The sequence below is a fragment of the Candoia aspera genome, chromosome 17 (genome assembly GCF_035149785.1).
Source record: "Candoia aspera isolate rCanAsp1 chromosome 17, rCanAsp1.hap2, whole genome shotgun sequence".
NCBI lineage: Eukaryota > Metazoa > Chordata > Lepidosauria > Squamata > Boidae > Candoia > Candoia aspera.
In genome coordinates, this window is record NC_086169.1 from 4,978,336 (window position 1) to 5,004,349 (window position 26,014).

Below are 26,014 nucleotides of genomic sequence, written 5' to 3' on the forward strand. Positions count from 1 at the left end.
CCAATTGGCAAAAAGCGCTCCTCTCCAAGCTGAGATTCTCAGCCAGCTCGTGGGCTTCTCCAACCCCAAGCCCAGGGCTGTCCGGCCACCTTCTTCCCCACAGGACAAGGCTTCCCCAACCGTGGCCGTATTCAGGGGGTGTGGACTTCAACTCCCAGAATTCTCAGCAAGGGCCCTGCCGGCTGAGGGATTCTGGGCCCTGAAGTGGCCCGGCTGGGGACGCGTTGCCCTGGCAGCGTTGGAAAGACTACATTTCCCAGAAGGCCTCGGGTCGGAGGGCGGGGCCGCAGAGGCTGGGCTCGTGCGCGCAGCAGCTGTTGCAACTCGCAACCTCCTCCGCTCCCTGCCCAAATACCAGGTGTTATAGATATATAAGGGAGAAGAATCCCGCCGGCCCCTCCGGGGACCAACCAGAGGGGTCTGCTGGAGCCTCTCCTTGGCTGTGCCACCATGCCAGGCAGTGTTCTCTCCCTCCGGAAGCGGAGGCTGCTTGGCACTCTTGGGAGGCTCTGGGGCAGCTGCCCCGTCGCTGTCCGGGGGGGAGGAAGGCAGGGGGACGGCGCCAGGGCCCCCTTTGGCAAAGGTGCCAGCCAGTGGGTGTTTGCACAGGGCATCCGGAGCTGGGCTGTAGCCCCCCCGTTGGCCATGGCTGCTAAGGTGGATTTGACCACGTCCACCGACTGGAGGGAGGCTAAATGTAAGTGAGAAGGGCAAAGTGTGTGTCTGCGGGTGCGGGTGTCTTTCCAAGTTCTTGCCCTGGCTTGGTCTTTTTCCAGCAGCCTTCAAGCCTGGCTTGGAGCTGGCCTTCCTCTTCAATTCCTTGACTCTTAATATCTCTGTCGGACTCACAAGTGTACGGGGGAAAGCTTGCTTCAACAGACTGGGGTTTGTTTTGGGGCACTCAGTGTGGGGTGTGACTGCAGTGAGGGGAGCTGCTGGGAACCTGGTTTAGCACCCTCTTATTTTTATTTATTTTATTTATTTATAGTTCAGATTTCGTTGCCGCCTCTCTTCCTTGAGAGTGACTCTGGCCAGTTTCCAAGAAAGGCAAAATAAATACAAGTTGAAATACAGTAAGAACAGTATCCTTAAATAACAATATACTATTGGTATAGATAGAAATATAAATACAATATAGATATAAATATAACATCCAAGATGGGGATGTTAAAAAGTTCCTAATTAAATTCATGTACTTCACGGGGTGAATTACTTATTATTTATTTATTATTTGTTGATATTTCAAGTTTAGTCACTGCCCCTTGCACTCAAAGAACGACTCTGGGCGGTTTACAATAAAGCAAGCTTAAATACTAATTTAAAATACAATAAAACCATGTTCTCAGAAATAGGATCTTCCAAGGCACAGATGTTAATTAAAAATTCTTAATCTACGGGAGCATCTTCAGGGTGCTAACGGCCCCCAGGGTTGGTTACGCCTCCTCATGCCCCACGCAAGTTGGCAGCGCCAGGTCATTTAGTTTGCAGTCTTTATATCCTGCCCTTAAGCTGATGAATCCTGAAGTGGGCCTGTTTATATTTTTTTAACCATGTTTTAGAGGAAAACGTGGAGCTCAGACATGCTTGTCAATAAAAGCCGACATTGAGGCAGGGGGTGTATCTGGTTAATAATTCCAAGGACTGGGAGCTAACTTGCATATTATGGCTCAGTGCAGGGTGGGCACCCATTAATAATTATTAGTATATTTTTATTAGGTATATGAGTTAATACATCTCATCTTGTAGCCTAAAGTTTTGTACTTCTGCAAATGGCTTTCTGCACTTAACTGTGGCTGTGCATTGCATTCTGGGAATTTTCCTCCTCTGCTGAACTAGTTACTTGGGGGTAAATACCCTGCAGTGCATTGTGGGAAATTGAAATAGTATCCTAGGAGACCAGCTGCAGGAGCCATTTCTTTTCCCAAGGCCCAGGCCCACCTTCTCCAACCTGGTGCCCTCTGGATGTGTGTTTATTTTCCAAGATGCATATCCCACCCCTTTTAGACGAAGTGAGTGGCTTAAATGAGATGCTGGCTGGGAATCCTGGGAGATGTAGTCCCCAGACATTGGCCCAGAGGTCTCCAGGGTGGAGAAATAAAGCAATCTCTGCAGCTTTTGCGACAAATGGCTGTTGGGTTGCATTGGTGCTTGATGGTGGTCTGAACAAGGCTTGCTGGCTTAGGAAAACTGGCTGTGCTCTTGTGTTGTCAATGTCACCTTCACCAGGGGCAATTCCACAATACCTTTGCTTGCCTGGAGTGATAAGTTTCTCCTGCTAATGCACAGGAGCAGAGCTGGAAAACAACAGTTGGCAACCCTGCCAACTCCTATCAATCATGGTATCCTGCTGGGTTGGGAGCACTTTCCTCCAAGGCTGGTTCCAGCTGGTGTTGGTGGGAGGGGAGCAGTTGAGCCCTAAGCCCCTGTTTTGTGGGGTGCCTTGGGGCTCTGCCCTCTGCCCTCTCCTTTCTCATACCTGCATGAAGACCCTGGGGAGGTCATCAACTGGGTCAGAGTGAGGCATCATCAATATGCCGGTGATGCCTAGCTGTGCATCTCCGTCCCCATTCGTCTGCACGAATCGTTCTTTCCCACCATCTGGAGGCTCTGGGCATCTGGATGGGGAAGAACAGGCTGCAGCTCGACCCTGCCGATGCTGAGCGGCTAGGGGTCCTGGGTCCCCCATTTCCAGGAGTTGCAGAGTGACCATCTTTGCTTCAGACTTGGTGCCCAATCTGGGGGCCCCTTGCCCCGATCCACCTTTCACATCCATTTCTGGACTTGGAGACCCTCCTCACAACCCCTCACGCTTTGGGCACCTTGCGTGTGGACCGTTGCAACACGCCCTACGTGGGTCTGCTCTCAAAAACCATCCCGTAGCTTCAGTGGGTCCGGAATGTGGCAGTGCAGGTGGTTATGGGTGCATCTCATGCCCATGCCACACAGCTGCTCTGTGAACTACATTGGCTCCTGGGTGCAATTCAGGGGTGCTGGTTATCACCTTTAAAGCCCTACATGACACAGGACCAGAGTCACTTGAGGGAGCACCTTCTGCCAAGAACATCTGCCCGCCCCACATGTTCCCACAGCATGGGCATGCTCCAGGTTTCTTCTCTTAAATCTTGTCATCCTATGGGACCTAGGAGGTGTGCCTTTTCTTATGGTTGCCCCTGTTCCCTGGCATGATATAATGGACTAAGACCTGGCTCTTACCCCAGATATGAAGGGCCAGTTGATTGGGAGTCCCCTGTCATTGTTTCCTTATATGCTTGGCTGCCATTTTATTTTTAATATTGATTGTATTTTTTCTTAAGTGGTTTTTCTTCTTTGATTTGTTTATTTTTATGCTGTATGCCTCCCTGAGTCACACTGGTTGAGTTAGGCGGCCTTACGAGTTTTATAAATAAATATATACACAAACACACACACACTGTGTGTATGTGTGTGTGTGTGTGTGTGTATATATATATATATATATATATATATATATATATATATATATATGTAGTACTGATCCTGGCTAAAAAGGCCCTTTATTCTAAATCACCCCTCCAAAGTCACACTGCTTCAAGTCAGCCAGAATGAATCCAGAACCATTTCTCCAGTCCTTGTTTGTGGATTTCTAGTTGGCTTTTGTAAACATGGCAGAATTGGGCTTTATGCTCCGTTTCCTGAACCTGCTGGCTCTTGTGGGTCGCGGAAAAGCACGCTTTCGCACTGCTGTTCCCAATCTGACGCCTTCCAAATGCTTTGGATAACCTGTCCCGTTGACCCCTGCCCCTGTGCTCATTGCTGTGCCCCCAAATAGTGCAGAGGACTGCTTGGAGTCGGGAAAAGATGCTGCAATTTGGGGCTAGCAAGGAAGAGAATGCTGGGGCCTTGGGTTGCTTAGCAACCAGCCTGGGATGGGTTCCTCTCCCGGGCTGGGCCTGCATCTGCGTTTGGGGAAACGCTGCCAGGAGAGACTTTTGCAAAAGGCCGGCTGGTCTTTTTGCAAGCGCAAAGGGTTTAGGGACAAGCCATTGAAAAGGAGACCAACATCTGAATGGCTTTGGGGGCTGAATTCACGTCCTGCTAAGGAAAAGAGCGCTCAATTTTTTTTTCAGAATTTTCAAAATTTGCCCCTCCCCAAGTTTGGTTTTGCTCTGAAAGGATCTTCTGAGCTGACTTGGGACTCAAAGATGGCCACCTTTGTCCCCTCTTGTTTGGCTCTGGGGACAAGACAGGGTATTCCTGGCTGAGTCTGGGAGCTGTTTCGTGCACTGTTTTAAGTTACGGTTGGCACAACAACGTGGTGGTTGCCTGGCACATTGAGTAGAGTCTCCTCAAGTCAGGATCAGTTTCCAAGAAGGGTTTATTATGATCAGCTCAGTGCACAACAGTGAGAGATGCACGCTGACAAGTTAACCCCACCGTTAACCCAGATTCCTTGCACGCGCATATTGCAAAAAGCCCCTTTCCTTGTTTTGTGACTGCCTTGTTTAGCAGCTGTTCACAGTTATGATGATGAAAATGTCACTTGGTGACCAGGCCTCACATTGACGACCTTTGCAGGTCTGTCAAGTGAAGGAAAGCTGAAGTCAGATTGTAAACCAGTTGCAGTTTCACTTAGCGACCGCTTCACCTAATGACTAAGTTGCCAGTCCTAATTGTCACTAAACAAGGATTACCTGTACTCAAGGCATGCTTGGTTGCAGATCAATGCTTGCTCTACGTTCAGCATCTTAGCTACACAAAGGCAAAACTTTCCACCGGTTTCCAGCTACTGAAAACACTTCCTTTTGAAGTCATAAACTGGTTCCTGAAGTTTTTCCTAACTGCTGCATACTAAGTATTAATTTTCTCTGCTTTGATATTTTTTATTTGGTACCAATTTATCTTTAAACACAGCCTGAAGAAAGCTTGATTTGGTCAACCCAGCACAGTTGCCTGGCATCCTGCAGAACGCTAAGCCATTATCCAGGGTCCCCAACTTTGCTTTGGGTTTCTGGATGTATTCACTTGGTTTTCATTTTTTCTTTGTTAGGTTTATAACCTGCCCTTCAATCTCAAGGTGGTATAAGGGGGTCCCTCCTACTTTTCCCCACAACAGCCTTGTGAGGTAGGCTGGGCTAAGAGAGGGGTTAGCCTCACATTATCCAGGGAGTTTCCATGGCTGAAGGGGGACGAGAACCTGGGTCTCTCTGGTGCCAGTCCAGCTTCTTAGCCATTCTACAAAATGAGTGCCACTTGCAGAAAATCCACTTTCCAGAACAGAAACGATTAAGCTGCCCATCTCACCCTTTATCCTTCGGACACTTTCTACCTTCTTAGCTTGTCTGTCTGTCTCCTGGGCATGAAGCAACCTTGCTAATATGGACTGATGCTCAAAAGTGGTGCTTTGCTTGGTCACGAGGTAGCTTCTCATTTTTTATTCAATTTTAAAAGGCTTTTAAAAAAAGAGATCAGGTAGCTAGGACGTCAGCTGGTGCCACGATGGGTTCTAAGGCCCTAAACCGCGATGCACAAGTCACAAACGTGATAAGCCCGGCCGAAAAATCTGAAAGGGGTTGTTGCAGAATTCCACATCCTCCCCCCCTGAATTTGGATCACTAACCACTCATTTCTTTTCCTCTTTCTCTACCCCCCCTTCCCCTCCCATTCAGCATTTCTGAAAGGATTGAACAACAAACAGCGGCGTGAACATTACTTCACCAGGGATTTCATCAAACTGAAGCAGATACCAACTTGGAAAGAAATGGCCAAAAGTGAGCAGTTTTCTTTCTTTTTTTCCATAAAACTTTATTACGTTTCAACAAGAGAAAAAAAATATAAAGAAACAGAAAAAACGAATTAAGAAGAAAAGATCAGAAAAAGAACAAAATTAAGAGTGCGAAAAAGAAAAGAAAAATAGAATAATAGCTTCTGTCTTTCTTTGGTACAGATACAAATATAAGATACATTCAAGATACTCTAAAATTATAGAATTCTAATAGCCATAAAGAATTCTAATCATGAAATCCCAAAATTAAAGTTTTGTTTTTTTCAGTTTCAAGCAAAAAGTCCAGAAATGGTTTCCAGGCAGAAACGTAGCTAGACAAAGTCTTTTCTTTAATCAGAGTGGTCAGTTTTGCCACCTCGGCCAATCTCATTAGCTTCACCATCCATTCTTCCGTTGTAGGTATTTGTAAGTCTTTCTGCCTTTGTGCATATAAAAAGTGAGCAGTTTTCTGTTTATTTTTAAAAAGCTGTTTTGGAGCCGAGCGCCATAGAAATACCCCCATCACCATCATCTATTTCCCCCTTTTATGCCAGGTGCCCGGATCCACCAGCCCGAAGAAACTATTTACCCCAAAGATAATAATCTGAATGGGAAAATCTCCCTCTTCCGAGGCGATATTACGAAGTTGGAGGTTGACGCGATTGTCAATGCTGGTGAGTGAGTGGCAGGCTGGATCCTGTTTGGCTTTTTGAGGGACCGGGCGTTGCAGATGTGTTTCTTGCATTCCTCATTTTGGTTTAATAATGGAAGAAAATGGGTGGGCACGCTCTTGGCAATAATCTTTTGGTAATTCCTGTAGTCCAACTCTCTCTTAAAAAATGTCCTGGCTCCGACCTTTGCAGCGTTGTTCAGCTAACTCCTATCACAGGGATTGGGGGGAAAAAAGCAAAGTATATGAAAGCCATGGATCTATGCATGAGTTTGTATTCACAGGTGTTACCTGGAAAGAACTTAACAGCATGTTGAAGTAGTTAGACCAGCGTTTCTCGACCTCAGGCACTTTTAAGACGGGTGAGCTTCAACTTCTAGAATTGGCTGGCTGGGGAATTCTGGGAGTTGAAGTCCACCCATCTTAAAGTTGCTGAGGTCGAGAAACAGTGAGTTAGATAGTATTTCCCAACCTTGACGACTTCCAGCTGAGTGGACTTCAATTCCCAGAATTCTCATCAATGACCAGGCTGGCTGTGGAACTGTGGGAGTTGAAGTCTACCCAGTTGGAAATTGCTGAGGTTGGGAATCAGTGAATTAGAAAGCAGCTGAAGAGGTCTTCCTCCTGCAGCTGATCACGATGAGATGGCTGTGCGTATGTACGTTCACCTACGTGCGTAAGTACAAACTTTTGAAGCCTTTTGGAAGACAGTAAACCTATATCTAGAAAAGAAGCGAAGAGTACAAAGAAGTGGAAAAACGCAATCAGAAATGACAGGAAAATAAATAAATAAATAAACGGTATCATCTCCTGAAATCTAGTCTTCCCAAAGTTTGTTTGATTATTTAATTTTTATCCCACCTTCACTACTTTTATAAGTAACTCAAGGTGGAGAACATACCTAATACTCCCTCCTCCTATTTTCCCCACAACAACCCTGTGAGGTGGGTTGGGCTGAGAGGGAATCACTGGCCCAAGGTCACCCAGCCGGCTTTCATGCCTAAGGCGGGACTAGAACTCTCCTACTACGCCTGACTGGCTCTTGGGCTGAGAGGGAATCACTGGCCCAAGGTCACCCAGCCGGCTTTCATGCCTAAGGCAGGACTAGAACTTACCGTCTCCTGGTTTCTAGCCCAGCACCTTCACCACTAGACCAAACTGGCTCTCCATAATCTCTCCAGTTGATAAATAAAAGACCAATTTTGTATCACCGTTCTTTGGATTTGGGTGACAAAGCAGGTAACTGACAAGGTTTTCTAACTGCGTGCAGTGGATTGTTTTGCTTTTTGACAGAAAGGAGTACTTTAAAAAGTCTGAATTGGTTTACCGCTTTCATCCTTCAGACTAACACATTTGCTAAGCTCATGGTACGGCTTAACGTTTCTGGTGATGGGAGTCAAAAGTTGAGTTGCGATTAAGTTACAGTGAAACTTGAACCGAACACTGAGTTCCAAAGAAATAGGGAAGAGGAAAGCAGTGTTCACGTGGAAGGAACTCTTAGGATAAAAGCAAATATTCCTTGTTGGGGGATCAGGTTATGGCAAAACTAAGTTTCTCTATCTGCAGGAGTGCCATCTTCTTGTGCACAGGAGTGAGTGAGAGATTCTTTTGCCTGCTTCAAGATTTTGGAACTAGACAATAAAAGAAGCATTGCAGTGTGTACACATAGGGGTATTTCTTTAAAACAATGCTGCATATATGGATGGTCAATATCCTGTCCATATGAAGAACAGCGGGTGAGTGATGAAAAAGCAATTGATTCCATTACCGATGCAGGAGTATCTCTATTGGTGACATTTTCTGGAAGAGCAGACTACAAATCTTTGTACAGGTCATCCTTGTTTAGTGACTGCCTCATTTAGCAACCATTTAAAAAAAATTAATTTTTTTTTATCCTGCCTTTATTATTTTTATAAATAATTCAAGGCAGCAAACATACCTAATACTCCTTCCTCCTCCTGTCTTCCCCACAACAACCACCTTGTGAGGTGAGTTGGGCTGAGAGAGAGGGACTGGCCCAAGGTCGTCCAGCCGGCTCTCATGCCTAAGGCTGGACTAGAACTCTCGGTCTCCTGGTTTCTAGCCCAGCACCGATGGTGATGAAAAAGTAACTTTGTGACCAGTCCTCACATTTGTGACCTTTGGAGGTCTGTAAAGCAAAGGAAAGTCAGATCACAAGCACAGTCACGGTTTCACTTAGCAATTGCTTTCCTTAATGACCAAGTTGCCAGTCCCAGTTGTGGTTGCTAAACAAGGACTACCTGTGTTCGGTAGCTTACTATCTAAGATTTGAGGAAAGGGGAGGAAATTATGGCTGTTAAAGCAGGAAAAAAAAAACCCATGGGGTTCTTATCAATCCCAAGTTTTATAACCGAGAGACAGAAATCACAAGCCTGTTTTTAGACGTTTCTGCCTGAAATACGATAGAGTTGACTCAGCAAGACCTAGGTGTCGTTGCCTCACACGAACACTGGGGGGCGCCAAAGCTTCAGAGTTCGGCGCTTCATTTCCGTTTTAATTTTGCCACAGCAATAAATCAGTATCTTAGTGGAATAAAAGTCTTTGCTAACAAGAGATTTTTGCTGGTGCTTCATAAACCTTTCCTCTGCGCATCATGAAGGCCATATGTCCTTAATTCATATGTACAGTTGCACGTGAATTGGGATTGTGGACAAGCTGGCCCTATTTCTTGCTGCGTGGAGTTTTCCCTAGCTCTGATGCAACACCAGATTTGCATGTTTGCAGGAGAGATGTTCCAGGAAAGGCAGGGTGGTCTGTGGCAGGGTACCAAAGCAAACAGGGTGTTTATTTCCTCTTCACCTTGGCTCCGTGACAGAAATCTAGCACGATCATGGCAGCTGTCACAGATACGAGATGTGTTGTTAACACCACCCAGTGCACAGCCAGCATTGCAGTGATATACTTCAGTGTGTGCGCGCGCATGCATGTGTATATATTATACATATATAAAAGAACGTGAGTGTTCTTTTCATTTGCACTGAAATTTTAACATTGCTGCTTTGGTGACAAAAACGTACAGGGGAGCAGTTGGAATATTTTGTGTGCAAATTTGGCAGAATAAATCCTGCATGCGTGTGCAAAGTCAAAATCATAATGCAGGTTGCGTGTTTTGTCCATGTGTTTTTGTTTACTGACTGAAATGTGCAGCCTGCTGTTTCCAAGTTCTGGGCAGCTTCCCTAAAATAGTAAATAATAATTTAATGTAAATAGCAAACGCCCTGCTAAAATGCTAAGTCTTATTTGTTGCTGGATGGAATGAAATGGCTTTTATTTAAGGGTCAGATTGTACCCTAATAAGGCAAGGTCATCCATTATCAGTGAAAAGTCCACCTCTTTGCTAGTTTACAGAAGAAATGGCAAAAGACTTAGGAGATAAATGGATCAGTTCAGTTGCAGAAATTCTTCTAACGCCATCCCTTTCGCTTCAGTAAATCTGGCTAAAAAAGACTCTAGTTCCCACCTGGGTTTACTTCTGGCTGAGGTCCTATTAATTTGGGGGAGCCACATATTCTGAGTAAATAGACTACAGTGGCACAGAAAAGAGCCAGTTTGGTGTCGTGGTGAAGGCACCAGGCTAGAAACCAGGAGACCGTGAGTTCAAGTCCCACCTTAGGCACAAAGCCAGCTGGGTGACCTTGGGCCAGCCACTCTCTCCCAGCCCTGGGAAGGGGGCAATGGCAAACCACTTCCAAAAAACCTTGCCAAGGAAACTGCAGGGCCTTGTATAGGCGGTCTCCAAGAATCAGACACGACTGAACAGATTAAACAAAATCAGAGAAAAGGCATACTTCTGAACCCATCCCTTCTTAATCACATGTGGGAAGGGGGGCCATCCCTCGCCTCCCCTGGTTGAAACCATGTACAGCTTTAGAGATAACCGCCCCATTGAACTGTGCCGCCAGTAGCCTGTGCCGTGCCCACAGCATACGTGCTACATTGTTAAAGTGGCTTTCACCAACCAGCACCTGGGCTGCTTCATTTGTCCTGAACCCCATTTTCAACATAGTCTTCAAGGGCAGCCCCAAGCCAAGCACATTGCAGTAATCCAGCTGAGAAGTAAAGAAGGTGAGAGTGACCATTGCTAAGGCCTCATACTCTGGTTTCTAGATGCAGGGGGTTGCGTTTCTGCCCCAGGGGCTGTTTCAGAAAAAGCTGTCGCTGATTGAATGCTGGCCGGGGATGATGGGAGTGTAGATTGGAAGGCCAGGACTTGGGTTCTGCTGGATGCTTCCCGGCCAGCCCACCCCCGTCTCTGGCATCTTTCCTGCTGGGTCACCTGAGATGCTTTCAACCTGACTTGCTGTTTCCAGGACCAGCCAACTCTGTTTTTCCTTTTTCACTGTAAGAGCAAAGGAGCTGCAGGGGACCGGCTAGTGGAAAGATTGGCGCCCGTGTTTTCCCAGCTGGGTGTTTTATGGATAGATGGATGGATTGAGTGCCGGCGTTTCTTTGGCATTATGAATCGCCCGGCAACAGTGATAAGCCCACCAAGTGCAGGAGCGAAAGCTCCAGGCAGCTATTAGAGTGGCAAATTGTCAGCGCAAATCGACGCATCTGTCACTCCAGCGGTCCAATTGCTTGCGGATGTTTGCCGCCACGGGGTAGTCGGAGATGCTGGAACAAAGTCTGTGTTGCTGCTCCGGGGTGGGGGGGGGGGTTGGCCTTGTTTTGCTTCCTGGCCCGTCTTCTGAGCTGCCGGCCTCAACCCACAGTAGGTCTCTTAGAAGTAGAGCTTCTCCATGGGGTTCACGCCTCGCCCTAAACCCCGGTTTGTTTACCCGTGGCCAGTGGACAAAGCCGCTGCCAGCAGGATTCAGAGAATTTGCTAAGCGTAAGCGGTGGCGGGTGGCTTTCCCTGAATCTCTTTTTGAACACAGCCACCTGTGACTACAGTTGCTGAAAACTGGGAATGTGCTTTCCTGCATTTGGAAAAAGGGAAATATAGAAATAAACTCTAAAATTGGCTTTAAAAAGGAAGGAAGGAAGGAAGGAAGGAAGGAAGGAAGGAAGGAAGGAAAAGGAAGGAAGGAAGGAAGGAAGGAAGGAAGGAAGAAAAGGAAGGAAGGAAGGAAGGAAGGAAGGAGAGAGAAAGATGAGGGAGGGAGGGTGGTCCCTGAGATCTTCCTGCCAAGCGAAAGGCTGTGCCCCTTTCAGAAATTCTTGAGCTTGCCCACTTTACAGCTCACCCAACCTCTTGTGGGATGCTCAGGGTGGCCCACTCTAAACTGTGATTTACCGACGGCAGATGTTGGGCTTACTCTGTGGGCAAAGCTCAGAACAAACAAGAAAACGGCTTAGCAGAATGGGTTAACCAATCTGAAAAAATGGATTTCAGAGAAAATTATCAAGGGAAGTAAAATAATGTGTGTAAAAACATTGGGAAGAGGAGCTCATGAGATCCCAGCAGAATCGACCAGGAGAGCTCCAATTAAGGCCAAGGTCCCCACAGACTGAACTTAGACCTCCTGCCTAATGTTGTTTCTAAATCAGGGTTTATGGCTTGGGTGAAACAGCCTGTTGTGATTTGTTCAACAACAGTGGTTAAATACACCACACGTAGTCTCTGGATCAGGACACGATGCCCCCAAACTCAAGATGGATGTTACAGATCGGACAGCAGGATGAACGTGGATTGCACAGCTGGATTCGGTTAGGGCGAGCCAAAGGCCCTATGCTAGTGTTTCTCAACCTTGATGGCTTGAAGATGTGTGGACTTCAACTCCCCAGCCAACATGGGGAATTCTGGGAATTCAAGTCCATACAACTTCGAGTGGCCAAGGTTGAGAAACATGGCTCTAAGCAAAGTAAAAATAGCCAGAGGCGCCTGCCCTGTTCCAGGTGGAGATTGAATTCCGCTCCAGCAAAGGGTTTGGCGCTGTGAGCGGATTGAAACCGTTGAGAACGCTGCAGGAGGTCCCAGGTGTGTCTTCCTTTGCATTGCACTTCCATTGCAAGGAAATCTTGCTTTCTGGGCGCTTGGAACGGAAAAGGGGAAGGGACTTACAAACAGGGATGTGAAGGTCAGCTGGCGCATTCGTTTCCTGATTCAGTAAGTTCCGGGCCCAGCCGAGACGAAGTTTATGTCCCTTTTTATAATGGCACAAAATGAAAGTGGCTGGGCGACTAGGCAAGTCAAATTACCGGCATTTTACGTTCCCGCCTTGCTCAGGAGGCCCGGGATCGGTCTGGATGTGTTTGTTTAGAAACTGGTGGTCTTTTGTGGGGGTCTCTCTCACACAACATCCTTGGATCTGGCTTTCCCCCAGGCACTTAAGCTCTGTCAAAAAACAACCCCAACAAACTCCGGGGTCTGAGAAAGAATTTTGCAGTCCCTTTGCTTAGTGACTTCTGTTCCTCAAACTTACATACTCTTTGTTCTCCACATCCTCGTTTCAATTCCTTTATTTATTTTTTGGCACCTGAAACCGGGATTCCCGGAACCGACACCTGGCGTGGAAGAAAGATGGAGAAACAGATTCTGCCGCTGCTTGGGGGGAGTCAGTGAAATGGTTCGGGACTGACAGAATGAAACAGTGCTTAATTAACCGACATTAATTAACTGCATAATTAATTGCAGGGCATGATTAACCTCCAGAATTTGTCCCGGGGCCGTCCCAGCGGTAGCCACTGAAGCTGCAGTGCGATCGGGCAACCCCATGGAGACTATTAGGTCTACCGTAGCTGATAGAGTTATTCTTAGAAGTGAAAATGGACCTGCTCGGGGGGCAGTTTGAGATGTCCAGCGCCGTTGAGGAAGAGGTCACGTCTGACTTAAGAGCTGTCCGTTCCTTGTGGAGTGCTGCGTCGGGAAAAGGGGAAAAGAAGGGTTTAGACAGAATGGGTGTTGCCAACCATGTTTTGCTGAGGTCCATCCTCCAGGCAGCCCCCCAAGAGACTGGCCAGGAGGGAATGTTACTCGACTTGGCTTGACTGTTCCAAGGCTATCCTCTCTGTTGCCTTAGGATCGCATCTTCTCGCCCGTAGCTTTCTTCAAAGGGATCCCCTGCAATACCCATAAACGGCTGTTCTCTACAGCAATCAGTGTGACTTATTTCTTCTTCCTTTTCCTACCCCCCTTCCCCTCCTCCCTTGTCTCTTTCCACCTTTGGACTATAAAGATCACCATAAAAATAGAGATTTGCAGCAGACCTCTGCCGGGCTTAAATCGGTAGCGCTTCCCCATCAGATGGCTCCTGTCTCAGTCCCCTTTTATGGTCACTGCCGGACTATATTTCACAGGGAGGCTTGGAAGAGCATTAAACAACAGCTTTTGTGGGGGGGGGGACGACCGCTTAATAGGGATTTGGAAGCTTGGCCTCAGGTGGGGGCTGAGCATGCAGATATCAAGGACTTGGGCACAAGCCGCTCGACTGTCTTGGCAAGAGGCGGTGAAGATCACGTTCCCTGAAGCACTGGACTTTTTGCGGGCCAAAGTTGTGCTTAGCCATTGGGTGGTGTGGTGGGGGCCGCCCTTGAAGGGCACCAGGTCAAAACCCAAAAATGCAATTTGAGTTAAAAGTGTCAGTATTACGTGTCCTGTGTCAGTATTCCCCCCCCCCACCATCTTTTGTCACATAAAATATTAGCTGGGTGGTAACTTTTACAAGACTTCTGGGGAGCTGCGAACTGTGTATTTGGGGGCCCCAGGCATCCCGGAGGCCTTGTAGACACTTCAGCTCTACCAGCACCTGAACTCCAGTTTTTTCCCCCCCACTCATTCCACATGCTTCTTTTCGCAAGGATTGCCTCTGATGTGGATTTAACTTAATGTCTCCCTCTGTTCCTTGGTGGGTTTTTTGGGGGGCTGCCTGAGGCAGAGAAATAAGTGATAACCTCTCCCCCTGAATCAAGAGGTGTGTTCCCTAAGGCGAGATGAATTATTTTGTCCCCTGGGGCAGAAAATCCAGCTGATGTCGATGAAAATGCAACAGTCATTAAAAAGATACCTGCTGATAACCTCCTTTCAGTGCTGCCCAAATCTTTTTTTTGAGATAGCTGCCCCACATTGCCCAGTGGTAGGACATCTGTGACTACAAGTAGTCCTCGCTTAACGACCACAATTTGGACCGGAATTTTGGTTGCTGGCTGAAGTGGTCGTTAAGTAAATCTGATCCGATTTTACGACCTTTTTGCAGTGGTTAAGTGAATCACTGCAGTCGTTAAATGAACCATGTAGTCGTTAAGTGAATCACATGGTTCACCGTTGATTTTGGTTGCCGGAAGCCAGCTGGGAAGGTTGAACATGGTGGTTGTGTGACCATAGAATGCTGCGACAGTCATAAATGTGAACCCGTTGCCAATAGCCTGAATTGTGATCACTTGACTGTGGGGATGTTGCAGTGGTTGTAAGTGTGAGGACCAGTGGCAAGTTGGTTTTTCAGCCCTATCTTAAGTCTGAACCATTGCTAAACAAATGGTTGTTAAGCGAGGACTACCTGCATAGAAGCTGAGCAAAATTTCTCACGTACGTTTCTTGATGACTGCTGTCAACAACATTTCTTCTATGGTTTTTTTAAGCTGTTCTTTTTATTCCTTTCTTACATTTGTTATACAGGTAGTTCTCGCTTAACAACCATTTGTTTAGTGACAGTTTGGACTTACACCGGTGCTAGGAAAACTGACGATCATTCCTCACACTTTTAACTGTTGCAGCATCCCCAGTCATGTGATCATGGTTTTGGAGCTTGGCAACTGGTTCACATTTATGACATCCTGTGGTCATGTGATTGCCATTTTCAACCTTCCCGCCTGGCTTCTGGCAAGCCAGATCAATGGGGAACCACATGATTCGCTTAACAACCACATCTTTCACCAAACAACCACAGTGATTTGCTTAACAACCACTGCAAAAAGGTGGTAAAATCAGGTTGGATTTGCTTAATGACCGCTTCCCTTAGCAACTGAAATTCCAGTCCCAATTGTGGTTGTTAAGCAAGGACTACCTGTACTTTGGGGGGCACGGTATTTTGGATGGTGGGGGCCATCGCAGAGAAAATTAGTGTCTGGGCAGATTGTAGATGGAGTAGATTGTCTCAAGGTACCCAGGACCCAACTCATAATCGGGCTTTATAGGTGATTACCAGCTCCTCGCATTGCACCCAGAAAGAAATTGCTGCTTTAGCACAGGGGCTTCGCTGGTTATCAAAGTGGCAGTCAGGACTCTCATCCCTTAACAAGCAGGCAGCTGATTTGGGATCAGCTGTACTCCGACTCATTTTCAAGCTTGTCCCCTTGAATGTCTGTGTTAGTTTATTTTGTATTATATTTTTCATGGGATTTGTATGCTGCCTGGGGAAGCCGCCTTTGCTGGCCGGCCTAGAGCGGTGGCCGATAAATAAGGCCTTTCGATTCCAGCTGGAGTGGGCCTCCAAAGTCTGGTGTTTCCTTATATCTATCCATTTAGTTCCCCCAGAGAATACAGTGGCACCTGATCGGATTTGGGAAAGGGTTCCAGGCAAATATCGGAGACTTTTAAAAAACCAGCTGCTTGCCAGTTCTGCTTTTTTCAAAAATCCAATAGGTTTGGAAGCCTTGTTCTTCTGCTTTGATTCCTCCCCCCCTCCCCACCATGGAACCTGGTTTATTTATTTTATCCGTTCTGTTTATGCGTATGCCCATTCACCAAGTGGCTCTGGGCATCTAACAGCATAAAAACAGCTGAAAAAAATACAGCGCTAATAAAAATCCGACACACACACTAACACCTATAGCATTGGGCAGGATAATTCAGAAAACATTAATTGATGTGTACCGATGCCTCGCACAGCATCCTGGCCCACGGCCCAAAGGCATATCCAGCGGGGTTGGGGCCAGCTGGATTTTCTTCTCTGTGCCTTTCAACTGTTTAACCTTAACGTTGCCTTCATGCCTCCACGTGTGCGCCGCCCCTTGTAATCACGGCAGTGCTGGTGCCCCTTCCTAAGAGGAGCGAGAATTAACCTTTCCCCTCCTGGCGCCAAAACGATGTTTGGAGTGTGTTCCTCTCTGCTCGGCTGCAGCGCCAGCCTCGATTAACGGTGCGTGTGCGTGCCCGTGTTGGCACGAGAGCAGATTCCTGGTGCTTTGTTCAATGCAATCTCCCTCCGGCTAATGGAGCAAAGGCTTAAGATGCTTTGCAGAGGACCTTTGCAGAAGGGAGGGGGACCCAGAGGGTCTGCAGGCATCTAGAGTTGAGGGAAGGGCTGTTTCAGCTGCTGCTGCTTTTTAAAGTCAACACTTCCTTCTGCCGGATATCCTCAGAGGTGGCATCATATGCGTAGAGTCATTGCAAAAAGCAACCGGGTCTCTGTCCCTGCGCTGGGCCGCCAGCAGCAAAACCGGCGTGTCAGGCCTGCTCTGGCAGTGCTAAACGGAACCGCGCCTGACAGCTGTTTGAGCCGGGTGTGAGCCCCACTTAGCAAGTCTTTTTTTGCAGCTGGTGGCTGCAGGATCATTGGGAGGCCTGGCAATTGCCCACGCTTCCCGGCAATAGAGAGATGGGGAGATGGTGCCAGAATCGCTGAAGGGCTGTTTTAGGCAAGGGTAGGGAGTTTGTCGCCATCCAGATGCTGATGAACTACATTTCCCAGCAGGTCTTGTGGTTAGCCATGCCAGCTGAGGATGCCAGAGGTGTGGTTCCTCCATACATGGGGGGCCACAGGTTCTCCTACTTGTTTCCCACGTTCCCCCAGCGTGCCTAAAGCTGGGGCTGACTGACAGACTTAAACTTTGAATGGAAGGATACGGGTGGTCCTCGACTTACGACCACAGCTGGAACTGGAATCGCCATTGTAAGTCGTTGTGGTCGTAAGTCAAGTCACAATGTGACCTGTCCTGTTTTATGGCCATTGTTATGGTGGTTGTTAAGCAAATCCAGCTTCCCCAATGGGTGTTTTTTGCCGGAAAATGGCAAAAAAGATGCAAAATACCATTCTGTGACTGCGGGACGCTGCAACCAATTGTAAATGCGAGCCGGATGCCAAGCACCTGAAATGTGATCAGGTGACCGTGGGGGGTGTGCATGACGTTTTGCGAAGCTTGCAAGTACTTTACAGGCTGTAAAATTTCAGCTGGGGCAATTTAGCCATGCTCCTAAAGACCACCAGGACAGCGTTTCTCAACCTTGGCAACTTGAAGATGTATGGACTTCCGCTCCCAGAATTCCCCAGCCAGCATGGGAGCGGAAGTCCACACATCTTCAGGTTGCCAAGGTTGAGAAAACACTGCTCTGGTGTGGTGTGTTAGTTTATCGAGCCTCCCTCTTTCCACTCTGGCATTAGGCACTCTTGATTGAAAATGATGAAAATGTCTGGTTCCAGTTAGTCTTTTTAAAGTTTCTAATGTTTGTGATCTTAGGATTTTTCATTTGATGTTTAGAAAACAGCTCCATGCACGAACTTCCCCTTTTAAAAGGCAGTTTGCTATTTTAAAAATAGGTTGCCTTTTTGGCGATTGGTACAACGCTGGCCGAGCAGCCCGCAAACCTTGCCCTTGATCTGTGCTGAATGCTCAGCCATATGCTCAGCATGTGCCTGGTGTCCTCCCTGCAGTTGGGGGTGGGTTATATACTGTGTGCGCTTTGTATTTTAGCATGGGTGGAAAGAAAGCCAGGTCTGGGGCTCCTCTTAAGGAAAGGGGGAGACAAGAGGCAACTTAAATATGCAGGGACTCCTCCTCACTCTGCAGAGGCCTGATAACTGTACAGGTAGTCCTCATTGAGCGGCCACAGTTGGGACCGGCCACTTGGTTGTTAAGCGAAGCTGTTTCTAAATGAAACAGCGACTGTGCTTACGATCTTGCTTCAGCTTTCCTTTGCTCTGCAGACCTGTGAAGGTCGTACGTGCAAGGATTGGTCATAAAGTTACTTTTTCAGCACTGTCATAACTGCAAATGGTCGCTAAATGAGGCAGTCACTAAACAAGGCAGTCGCTAAATGAGGACCTGTGTGGCTTTACAGCTGTGGCTGAACTCCAGCGAATTCTGCTTTAGACCACAGAACATGGCTTAGCATGCCACATGAACACAGATTGTAAATTAGTCATGTTTTTGTAAGTCCTGGCCTCCTCTCAATCAGAGAAAGGTGCTTGGATCCGGAACCGCCAAATCAGCAGCTACTTTGGATTTGGAGTTCCACAAAACCAGCTACCCCTCTAGATAGTTTGGCCAATTCCCACAACTGCTTGGCGTTGTCCTCGCTAGCTAGAACTATATAGATCTGAAATCCAGAAAGTGCAGAGCAGAGTTTCTCAATCTTGGCAATTTTAAGATGGGTGGACTTCAACATGGCTGGCTGGGGAGCTCTGGGAGTTGAAGTCCACCCATCTTAAAACGGCTAAGGTTGAAAAACACTGGTCTAAAGCCTGCCAGTTCATCTTGTGGTCTACTCACAGCTGCTGCTTCTACTTCGGTCTGGGTCGTGCGATAAGGTGCTTTTCTAACATTTGCTAACTCCTGAGATTTTCTACTCCCCGAGCAGAGCATGAATTAGGCTGTTAAGAAGATGCGCCTGCCATCCATTTGGGGGCTGTGGGGTGCCCAGAAGCATTTCTTTCCAGCTGTGCCTCACTGTGTGATGAGTCTGGCTTCTCTCCGAGCTGGCATTTGGTGGTTCTGGGTTGTTAACAGCCAGGTCGATTGACTGTGTGTGCCTGCCTCCCTGCCTTCATTTTTTCCTTCCTACTCTTTTTCTCCTCCCTTCCTCTGCCTGCCTGCCTGCCTGCCTTTCTTTAACTCAAAAGTCCATACCCAACTCAGGGAGACCGGATTTTGCAATCTAAATGTGGTGGAGCCCTCCCATCTATATATTTTGCTTCTTGCATATCTGACCTCTTTCCCAAGTTAATATCCATTTTTTTCCTTTTTTCCCCCCCATGTGTTAGTAACAAGTTTTCTGTCCTTTTAAGATTAAAAAAAATCACATCTCATAGAAGGTGCCTGATCTCTCCCTTCAACCCTTGAAGACTTGATGTAGGCCAATCAATGTGGGCTTAGAGAGAATAAAAGCAGTGTTTATAAAAAGCAAATGGCAGTGTGCTCACAGGCAAGGAAAAGTGGGGGAAAAAAAAAACAGAGGAAGGGAGAGATTGAGGTTCTGATGGGTGGAGAGAAGTTGACCAGGATTTGGCTTGGCATCAAAACTAGCTGTGATGTTGCAGTTGGCATGTGCCTATGGACAAACTCAACTACCATCTTGGATGTTGCATAATGTGCTTGTGTGTGGCACAGGTTATCTTCGGTGAATCACTTTCATAAAGCCGTTCTTTCCCCCAGGAGTGGGAGAGCCAGTTTGGTCCAGCGGTTAAGGTGCTGGGCTAGAAACCGGGAGACAGAGTTCTAGTCCCGCCTTAGGCACAAAAGCCGGCTGGGTGACTGTGGGCCAGTCCCTCTCTCTCAGCCCAAGAGCCAATCAGGTGTGGTATGAGAGTTCTAGTCCCGCCTTAGGCACGAAAGCCGGCTGGGTGACCTTGGGCCAGTCCCTCTCTCTCAGCCCAAGAGCCAATCAGGTGTGGTATGAGAGTTCTAGTCCCGCCTTAGGCACGAAAGCCGGCTGGGTGACCTTGGGCCAGTCCCTCTCTCTCAGCCCAAGAGCCAATCAGGTGTGGTATGAGAGTTCTAGTCCTGCCTTAGGCACAAAAGCCGGCTGGGTGACCCTGGGCCAGTCCCTCCCTCTCAGCCCAAGGGCCAATCAGGCGTGGTAGGAGAGTTCTAGTCCTGCCTTAGGCACAAAAGCCGGCTGGGTGACCCTGGGCCAGTCCCTCCCTCTCAGCCCAACCCACCTCACAGGGTGGTTGTTGTGGGGAAAATAGGAGGAGGAAGGAGTAATAGGTATGTTTCCCGCCTTGAGCGATTAATAAAAATAATAAAGGCAGGATAAAAAATAAATAAGGAGGATTAAAGACCTGGGGGGGCCTTTCACATTCTCAACTATTCTACATGCACACACATGGCTCTCAGCTCGGGGTTGGAGAGAGGATTCTCTGCCCCCGATTCACTACCTTCACACATTGCTCTAAGCAGCAATGAAATTTGTTTGGTTTTGGCACAGTGGGAACCTAGCTGTGGGGTTGATCAGCCCTGGCATGGATGCCAAAGCCGGTACGGGCTGCTTCCAAAGCCTTGGGTGTGCCTACCAACCCCTTCAGAAGTTGCCCCTCTATTATAATTTTTAAGGGGCCACATTCAGGGTTTGGGTATTGACATCCCAGGACCCTCAACCACGGGAAACCAGAAGCGTCCTTCCAGACCTGGGCTTGCTGTGTGCGCTGAAACTGACCACACTACTTGATGGTTACTCTGGCAGTAGGCCTTTTCTGGGGTGCCCCCTGCAAGTTTTGCCCCTGGAATTTAGGCCCCGTTGAAGACCTAGTTTTTCATTCAAGCCTTTTGTGTGTGAATTGTGCAGCTTTTCCTTTTCTTTCTGCATCCTTTCCAGTTACAGGTAGTCCTCGCTGAATGACCACAGTTGGGACCAGAATTTTGGTTGCTAAACAAACTGGTCATTAAGCAAATCTGACCTGATTTTACGACCTTTTTTGTGGCAGTCATTAAGCAAACCACATGGTCATTAAGCAAATCACATGGTGTCCTATTGATTTTGCTTGCCAGAAGCTGGCTGGGAAGGTTGAAAATGGTGATCGTGTGACTTCAGGACCCTGTGATGTTTGTAAATATGAACCAGTTGCCAAGTGCCCAAATAGTGATCATGCTACTGGGGGGAACGCTGTGATGGTCATAAGTGCGAGGACCGGTTCCAAGTCAGTTTTCCCAGCACCGTTGTAAGTCCAAACAGTCATTAAACGAATGGTCGTTAAGCGAGGACTACCTGTACTCTTTTTGTACTGTTTAACTTAGGGCGTTGTCATCATGTTTATACTGGGGTTGTATGGGAAGAGGTATAGAAATGCATTAGCAAAGGACGATTTGCCCACACCAATCTCGTTGAAATAAACAGGAGTCTTGCAAGAGGGCTTGCAAATGTATGGTCTGTAGCTGGTCACCTGCTCCGCCCACTCCCCTCCACTCCATGCCCTCCCATCCCACCCTATCCCAGGAGCCGCCATCTCTGCTTCTGGTGCAAGCACCATGTTGAAATGGACCATTTCAGAAATTGGCAGGGGATCTCAAAGGGACATTGATCGGTCACGATTTCGGGAGCTTCGCTCTTGTTCTCTGTCCAAGTCCACCTTCTGCAGCAGGATGGCAACAGCCTGGCTCGTGAAGGCCAGCAACAGGCAGCTTGTTGGGCACACTTAGAGCATGGATGTTTTTTTAAAAAAATAACCTTAACATGCTCAAAGGATGTGGATGATTCTTGTTTCGCTGCCGTATTCTTGTTGGTTTGAGCCTTAAGTCCAACTGGCCACGTGGGCTGAAACCTGGTGTGCCCCCCCCAGCCCCCCAGGCCCGGTTTCACCCTTTGCCCTGCTTGTCGTCCATGCCAGCTGAAAAATGGCACTTCCATCCCCAGGAGAAATCCATTAACCTGCGGGCAAACGCTGGAGCCTGTCTAATGCAGAAGTAATGGGCTCCAGTTTTATGTTAAATTTAGCAGAAACCACTATTACAAGTGACAGAAAATAATTTCCCCTGAGGAATATTATGGCCAGGAGGCAGGCTTGACTGGCCAGGGAGAAGTCAAGTGTTGTGTCGTCTGGGAGCTGGAGGTCCGAGTTCAAATCTTGCCTCTGTCACAATTTTTTTAAAAAAAATCAGCTGAGGTCCACTGCCCAATTTCCTTAAAATGGGGACTCAGTCCAAATTCCAAGTGGATAATCTGGAGCAGAAGGTTTACTAGTGACTACGATCGGTGTTTAAAAAGACATGAAAAAGGACCAGGGCAGGGTTTTTTTTCTTGCTGAGGAGCTAGACTTCTCTCTGTGGGGCTCTATAGTTTTATATTAAGGGGTATTAAAACAAAAAGCAATCATTACACCATGCTGGTTAGGAATCCTTAAAGCAATAGTTCAGCCCTTCTGGAAGATCTCCAGAAGGCTTGCCCGGCCCAACTTAGTGTATTGTGTGAAACCACCTCCTTGTGGCTCACTCAGAAAACCATGGTTAAATAGCATGGTTTAAAGTGGTTATGAACCCAGGCATGGTGGTTTGCAAACCCACATTTACGGCATAGCATGTTGTGTGAATCCAGCCAACTGTCTTTTAGTCATTCATGGTTAAGCAAGCCATGGTTTAAAATAATGTATGAACCAAGGCACTGCAAGTTACAAATTCAAGCTTATGGCTTTGTGTATTGTGTCATCCCAACCAACTGTGGCTTATATAACCAGTTTTGATGTAGCATGACACGGGGCGGGCTATTTGGATGTTCACCTTGTCCAAAATAACAAGGGATCAATCCAGCAACCTTTCGGAGGTTGCAATTCCCACCAAAAAAGTTGCTGTCAGTGAGAGGGGTGGCCATATAAATTTGATTAACAAATAAATTAATAAATAAAAACACCACCTGCCTTTGTGCCCAGTCATATTGTGAAGCTGGCTGTCAAAATGAATTTTTTTCCCTCCTTTATTCCGAGAAAGAGCAAGGACAGGCCACTGGCTTTGTTTGTCTGTCTGTTTGTTTATTTTTAATAATTAATTTTTTTAACTTGTACTTTTTTTGTTTGTTTTTCTATGAAAAACGGAGGGGAGGAAAAATTAAGGACTAAGAGAATTTGCGAGACATTCATTTTCGAAACATCTGAAAATTTTCAAGGCACCTAAAATGAGGAGGAGGAGGAGGAGGAGGCCAAAGGTCGCGTCAAAGAGAGCACTTTGGTTTCTCTGGAGTCAAGAAAAGGGGAGGGGGGCAACAAAAGAAAAACACCCTTAGTTTGGCGGGGAGAGTTCAGGGTGGAGATTCAGCTTAGGAACCAGTGCAAGAATAGCTGGAACGAGAGGCAGTGGTGGGTGGGACGAGGCTTATATGTCCCGAATTGTCTTTAAAACTGATGCTGGCCACTGTGATCCCAGCCAGTTTTTCAAAAGGCTTTCTTAACCTTTAGGTTAAATCCTGGGTGGCCATCCATTTTCTCTCCTCTAGTCTCTCTCTATCGCCGTTTCCATGCTCCAAGCGCCGCTTGATGGGGCTAAGCCTCCTGTTCCCTTTGCCAAAGACTGTTCTTTGTTCTCAGACTGTGGATGTTGGGAAAGTTGGTGACCACCTGCTTTCCTTTCCAGTTTCTTGAAAGCTAGGGCACCTGCCTTGAGTGAGCTCGGTTGTGTACAGAGGAATCAGATACCTCGGACTTTGCCACTAGCTGCATCTTGAGTGGGAACTTTATGCATTGGCCGCAGATGCTTACAGATTGGTCTGTGGGTCCGAAAGGGGAATCTTTCCTGAGCTGGTGCTTTCTGGGCGTCCAGGAGCTTTGGGATTTGTAGTCGCAGGTGACCTAAAGAGCGTCGGGTTGGACCCGGCTTGGATTTTCACCAGCCGCTCGCTGGGGTGTGCGGCAGGGCTGCGCGGAGTTCACTATCTTGTCTAGGGATGATGAGAACACATGGAGGCGGCAGGTTGTCGTCTTTGGGGTTGAGGCCCTATCCAGAGAATTCCTTGAGCCTTGGGGGAGTTGGTCTCGACAGCCGGCAAACGCCTACCCACAATGGTAGAATTCAGCAAACTAGCAATCAGGACTGGTCTGTGCAGGCATTCCAGACAAAACTGGGTTGGTCCTGCCTGCATTGAAGGGCATCTCCAACCGTTGCTTGCCGTTCTCCAACGATCCCCTCTTTTCCTTTCCCAACCTGGAGCTCTGTGAGGTGAAGTCCTGCCCATCTGGAGGGCACCCTTTTGGAGAAGCCGGCTTGACGGGACTACAGCAAGCAGCCTCGAGGTGCCCCTTCGTCAAGAGAGGCTGCTTTGATCTGCAGCACATCAACCCTCTTCCCCATTCCCCAGTCTTGCCTGCTCTGGAAGGCCTTCCCACCATAACTTGCAGAAAACAAAAAAGGCTTTTGTCCTCTGGGTTCCTTCTCGCTGGCTCCTCCCTCTCAAAGTCCCCACCTGCACCTTGCTGGGAGCTGGGGTTGCGTGGTCCGGTCTGCGTGCGAGGCCCCGTATTCGGTTCCTGGCGCGCCTCCAGTCCAAAGAGACTTAGGAACAAGGTTGTTCCCTTGGAAGATGGTTTCCATCATCAAAGGCACCAGATGGACCATGGTCTGAGTCACACCAATCAGCCTGACATTGGAGTCCCCCATCTCAATATACAGAAGTGCCCAGGGGAAAGATCTGCCACTCCCCCCCACCAGCAGTGAAGGCAGCCTTTGGCATTCTGAATCGGATTAATATGGGGACAGGCTGCCCGATCAAAACCAGGCCCAACCCATTTCCAAACTAGAGATCAGTGTTTCTCAACCTTGGCAACGTTAAGACATGTGGACTTCAACTCCCAGAATTCCCCAGCCAGCATGCTGGGGAATTCTGGGAGTTGAAGTCCACATGTCTTAACGTTGCCAAGGTCAGGAAACACCGCTATAGATCATCTCAGGCCAAGCGGGAGGGCTTGTCTACAACATGATATCAACACTACAGGATAGGCTAAAAGAAGAAAGTCTGCTTGGGACACTCATGGGGAGCCCGTGTCCTTCCAGATGTGGGCTCAACTGGCAACGTCCAGTAACCCCAGCTGGTATGGCCCATGCTGGGAATTGTAGTTCACCCACAGTGGGAAGGACGCAGGTCCCCAACCTGCCTTGGCCAAATTAAACCTCAGACAGCCTAGTGGAACATCGTAGGCAAGACTGCATTTCTGTGGTGCCAGACATATCAAGTTTTGTACGAGGATCTTAGACTCAATCAATAGATCACAAGGCTGTCCTCTGTGTCTCCCCTTTTTCTGGAAAAGGCAAGTTTCTAGTCCTTGGTGCCACAGCCCTGCTATTTTAAGAACTCACCCTTATATGTTTCCCTGATCAGCAAAGCCACCTTTTGTGCTTATCCTGAGCCTTTAAAAAAAACTTTTTTTTTTTAAACCGTTGCAAGCAGCTCCTGAATGGTGCAAGCAGCTTTGCTGTAGAGGTAGGCTGAAAGGAGCTAGGGCCTGCCAAGAACGATGTGCTAGGGAAGCAAAATGCAACGGAGATGCCATTTAAAAATGCTACCCAGCCATTTGTCAAGCAGACTGCTCGTCCCATGCCAAAGGTTGATGCAGCAGGACTGAAATATCATTTGAACAGAGACGTTTTAGGCTGCCTGTTGGGCAGCGATAAGACCCTCGCCAAGGACGAACAGGAACACAGGGGAGCCTGAGACAGACATCCCCAACCTGTTGCCTTCCAGCGATTGGATTTTAGTGCCCATAATCCCCAGCACTAAGTGGGCATTTGGGAGGATAGCAGATTGGGATGGCCTAGATTATTCTATTTTAACTGGCAAGTCATCCATCATAACCATCCATAACACAGTCATGTGGTTGAGATGGGTGGCTATGGAAATTAAATAAATCAATAAAATAAAACCTAGCTGATCGCCATCCAACAGGGGACATCCTATCAGAACCACCACCATTTATTTATTGTTTTTAAGGTGAATGAGCCTTCGGTGGTTGGATGTCACACTTCCTATTTTTGGAGCATCAACCGTCGGTGGAGTGACACTGCAAAGGGGAGGG

General features: G+C 47.7%; 1 protein-coding gene across 4 annotated transcripts in view; it reads left to right on the forward strand.

The window, feature by feature from the left end:
• Nucleotides 1–339: 339 nt before the first annotated feature.
• The window catches only part of MACROD1 (mono-ADP ribosylhydrolase 1), a 211,091-nt gene continuing 185,416 nt past the window's right edge, over nucleotides 340–26,014 (forward strand). For 2 of the 4 annotated variants that reach the window (XM_063316601.1, XM_063316600.1), the window contains exons 1-3: nucleotides 344–697; nucleotides 5,646–5,747; nucleotides 6,295–6,414. In XM_063316601.1, the coding sequence (XP_063172671.1) occupies nucleotides 451–697; nucleotides 5,646–5,747; nucleotides 6,295–6,414 (469 nt within the window). In that variant the 5' untranslated portion in view covers nucleotides 344–450. Of the gene's footprint in view, nucleotides 698–5,645; nucleotides 5,748–6,294; nucleotides 6,415–26,014 lie in introns of all 4 variants that reach the window. The other 2 variants (XM_063316603.1, XM_063316602.1) reach the window with 2 other exon arrangements.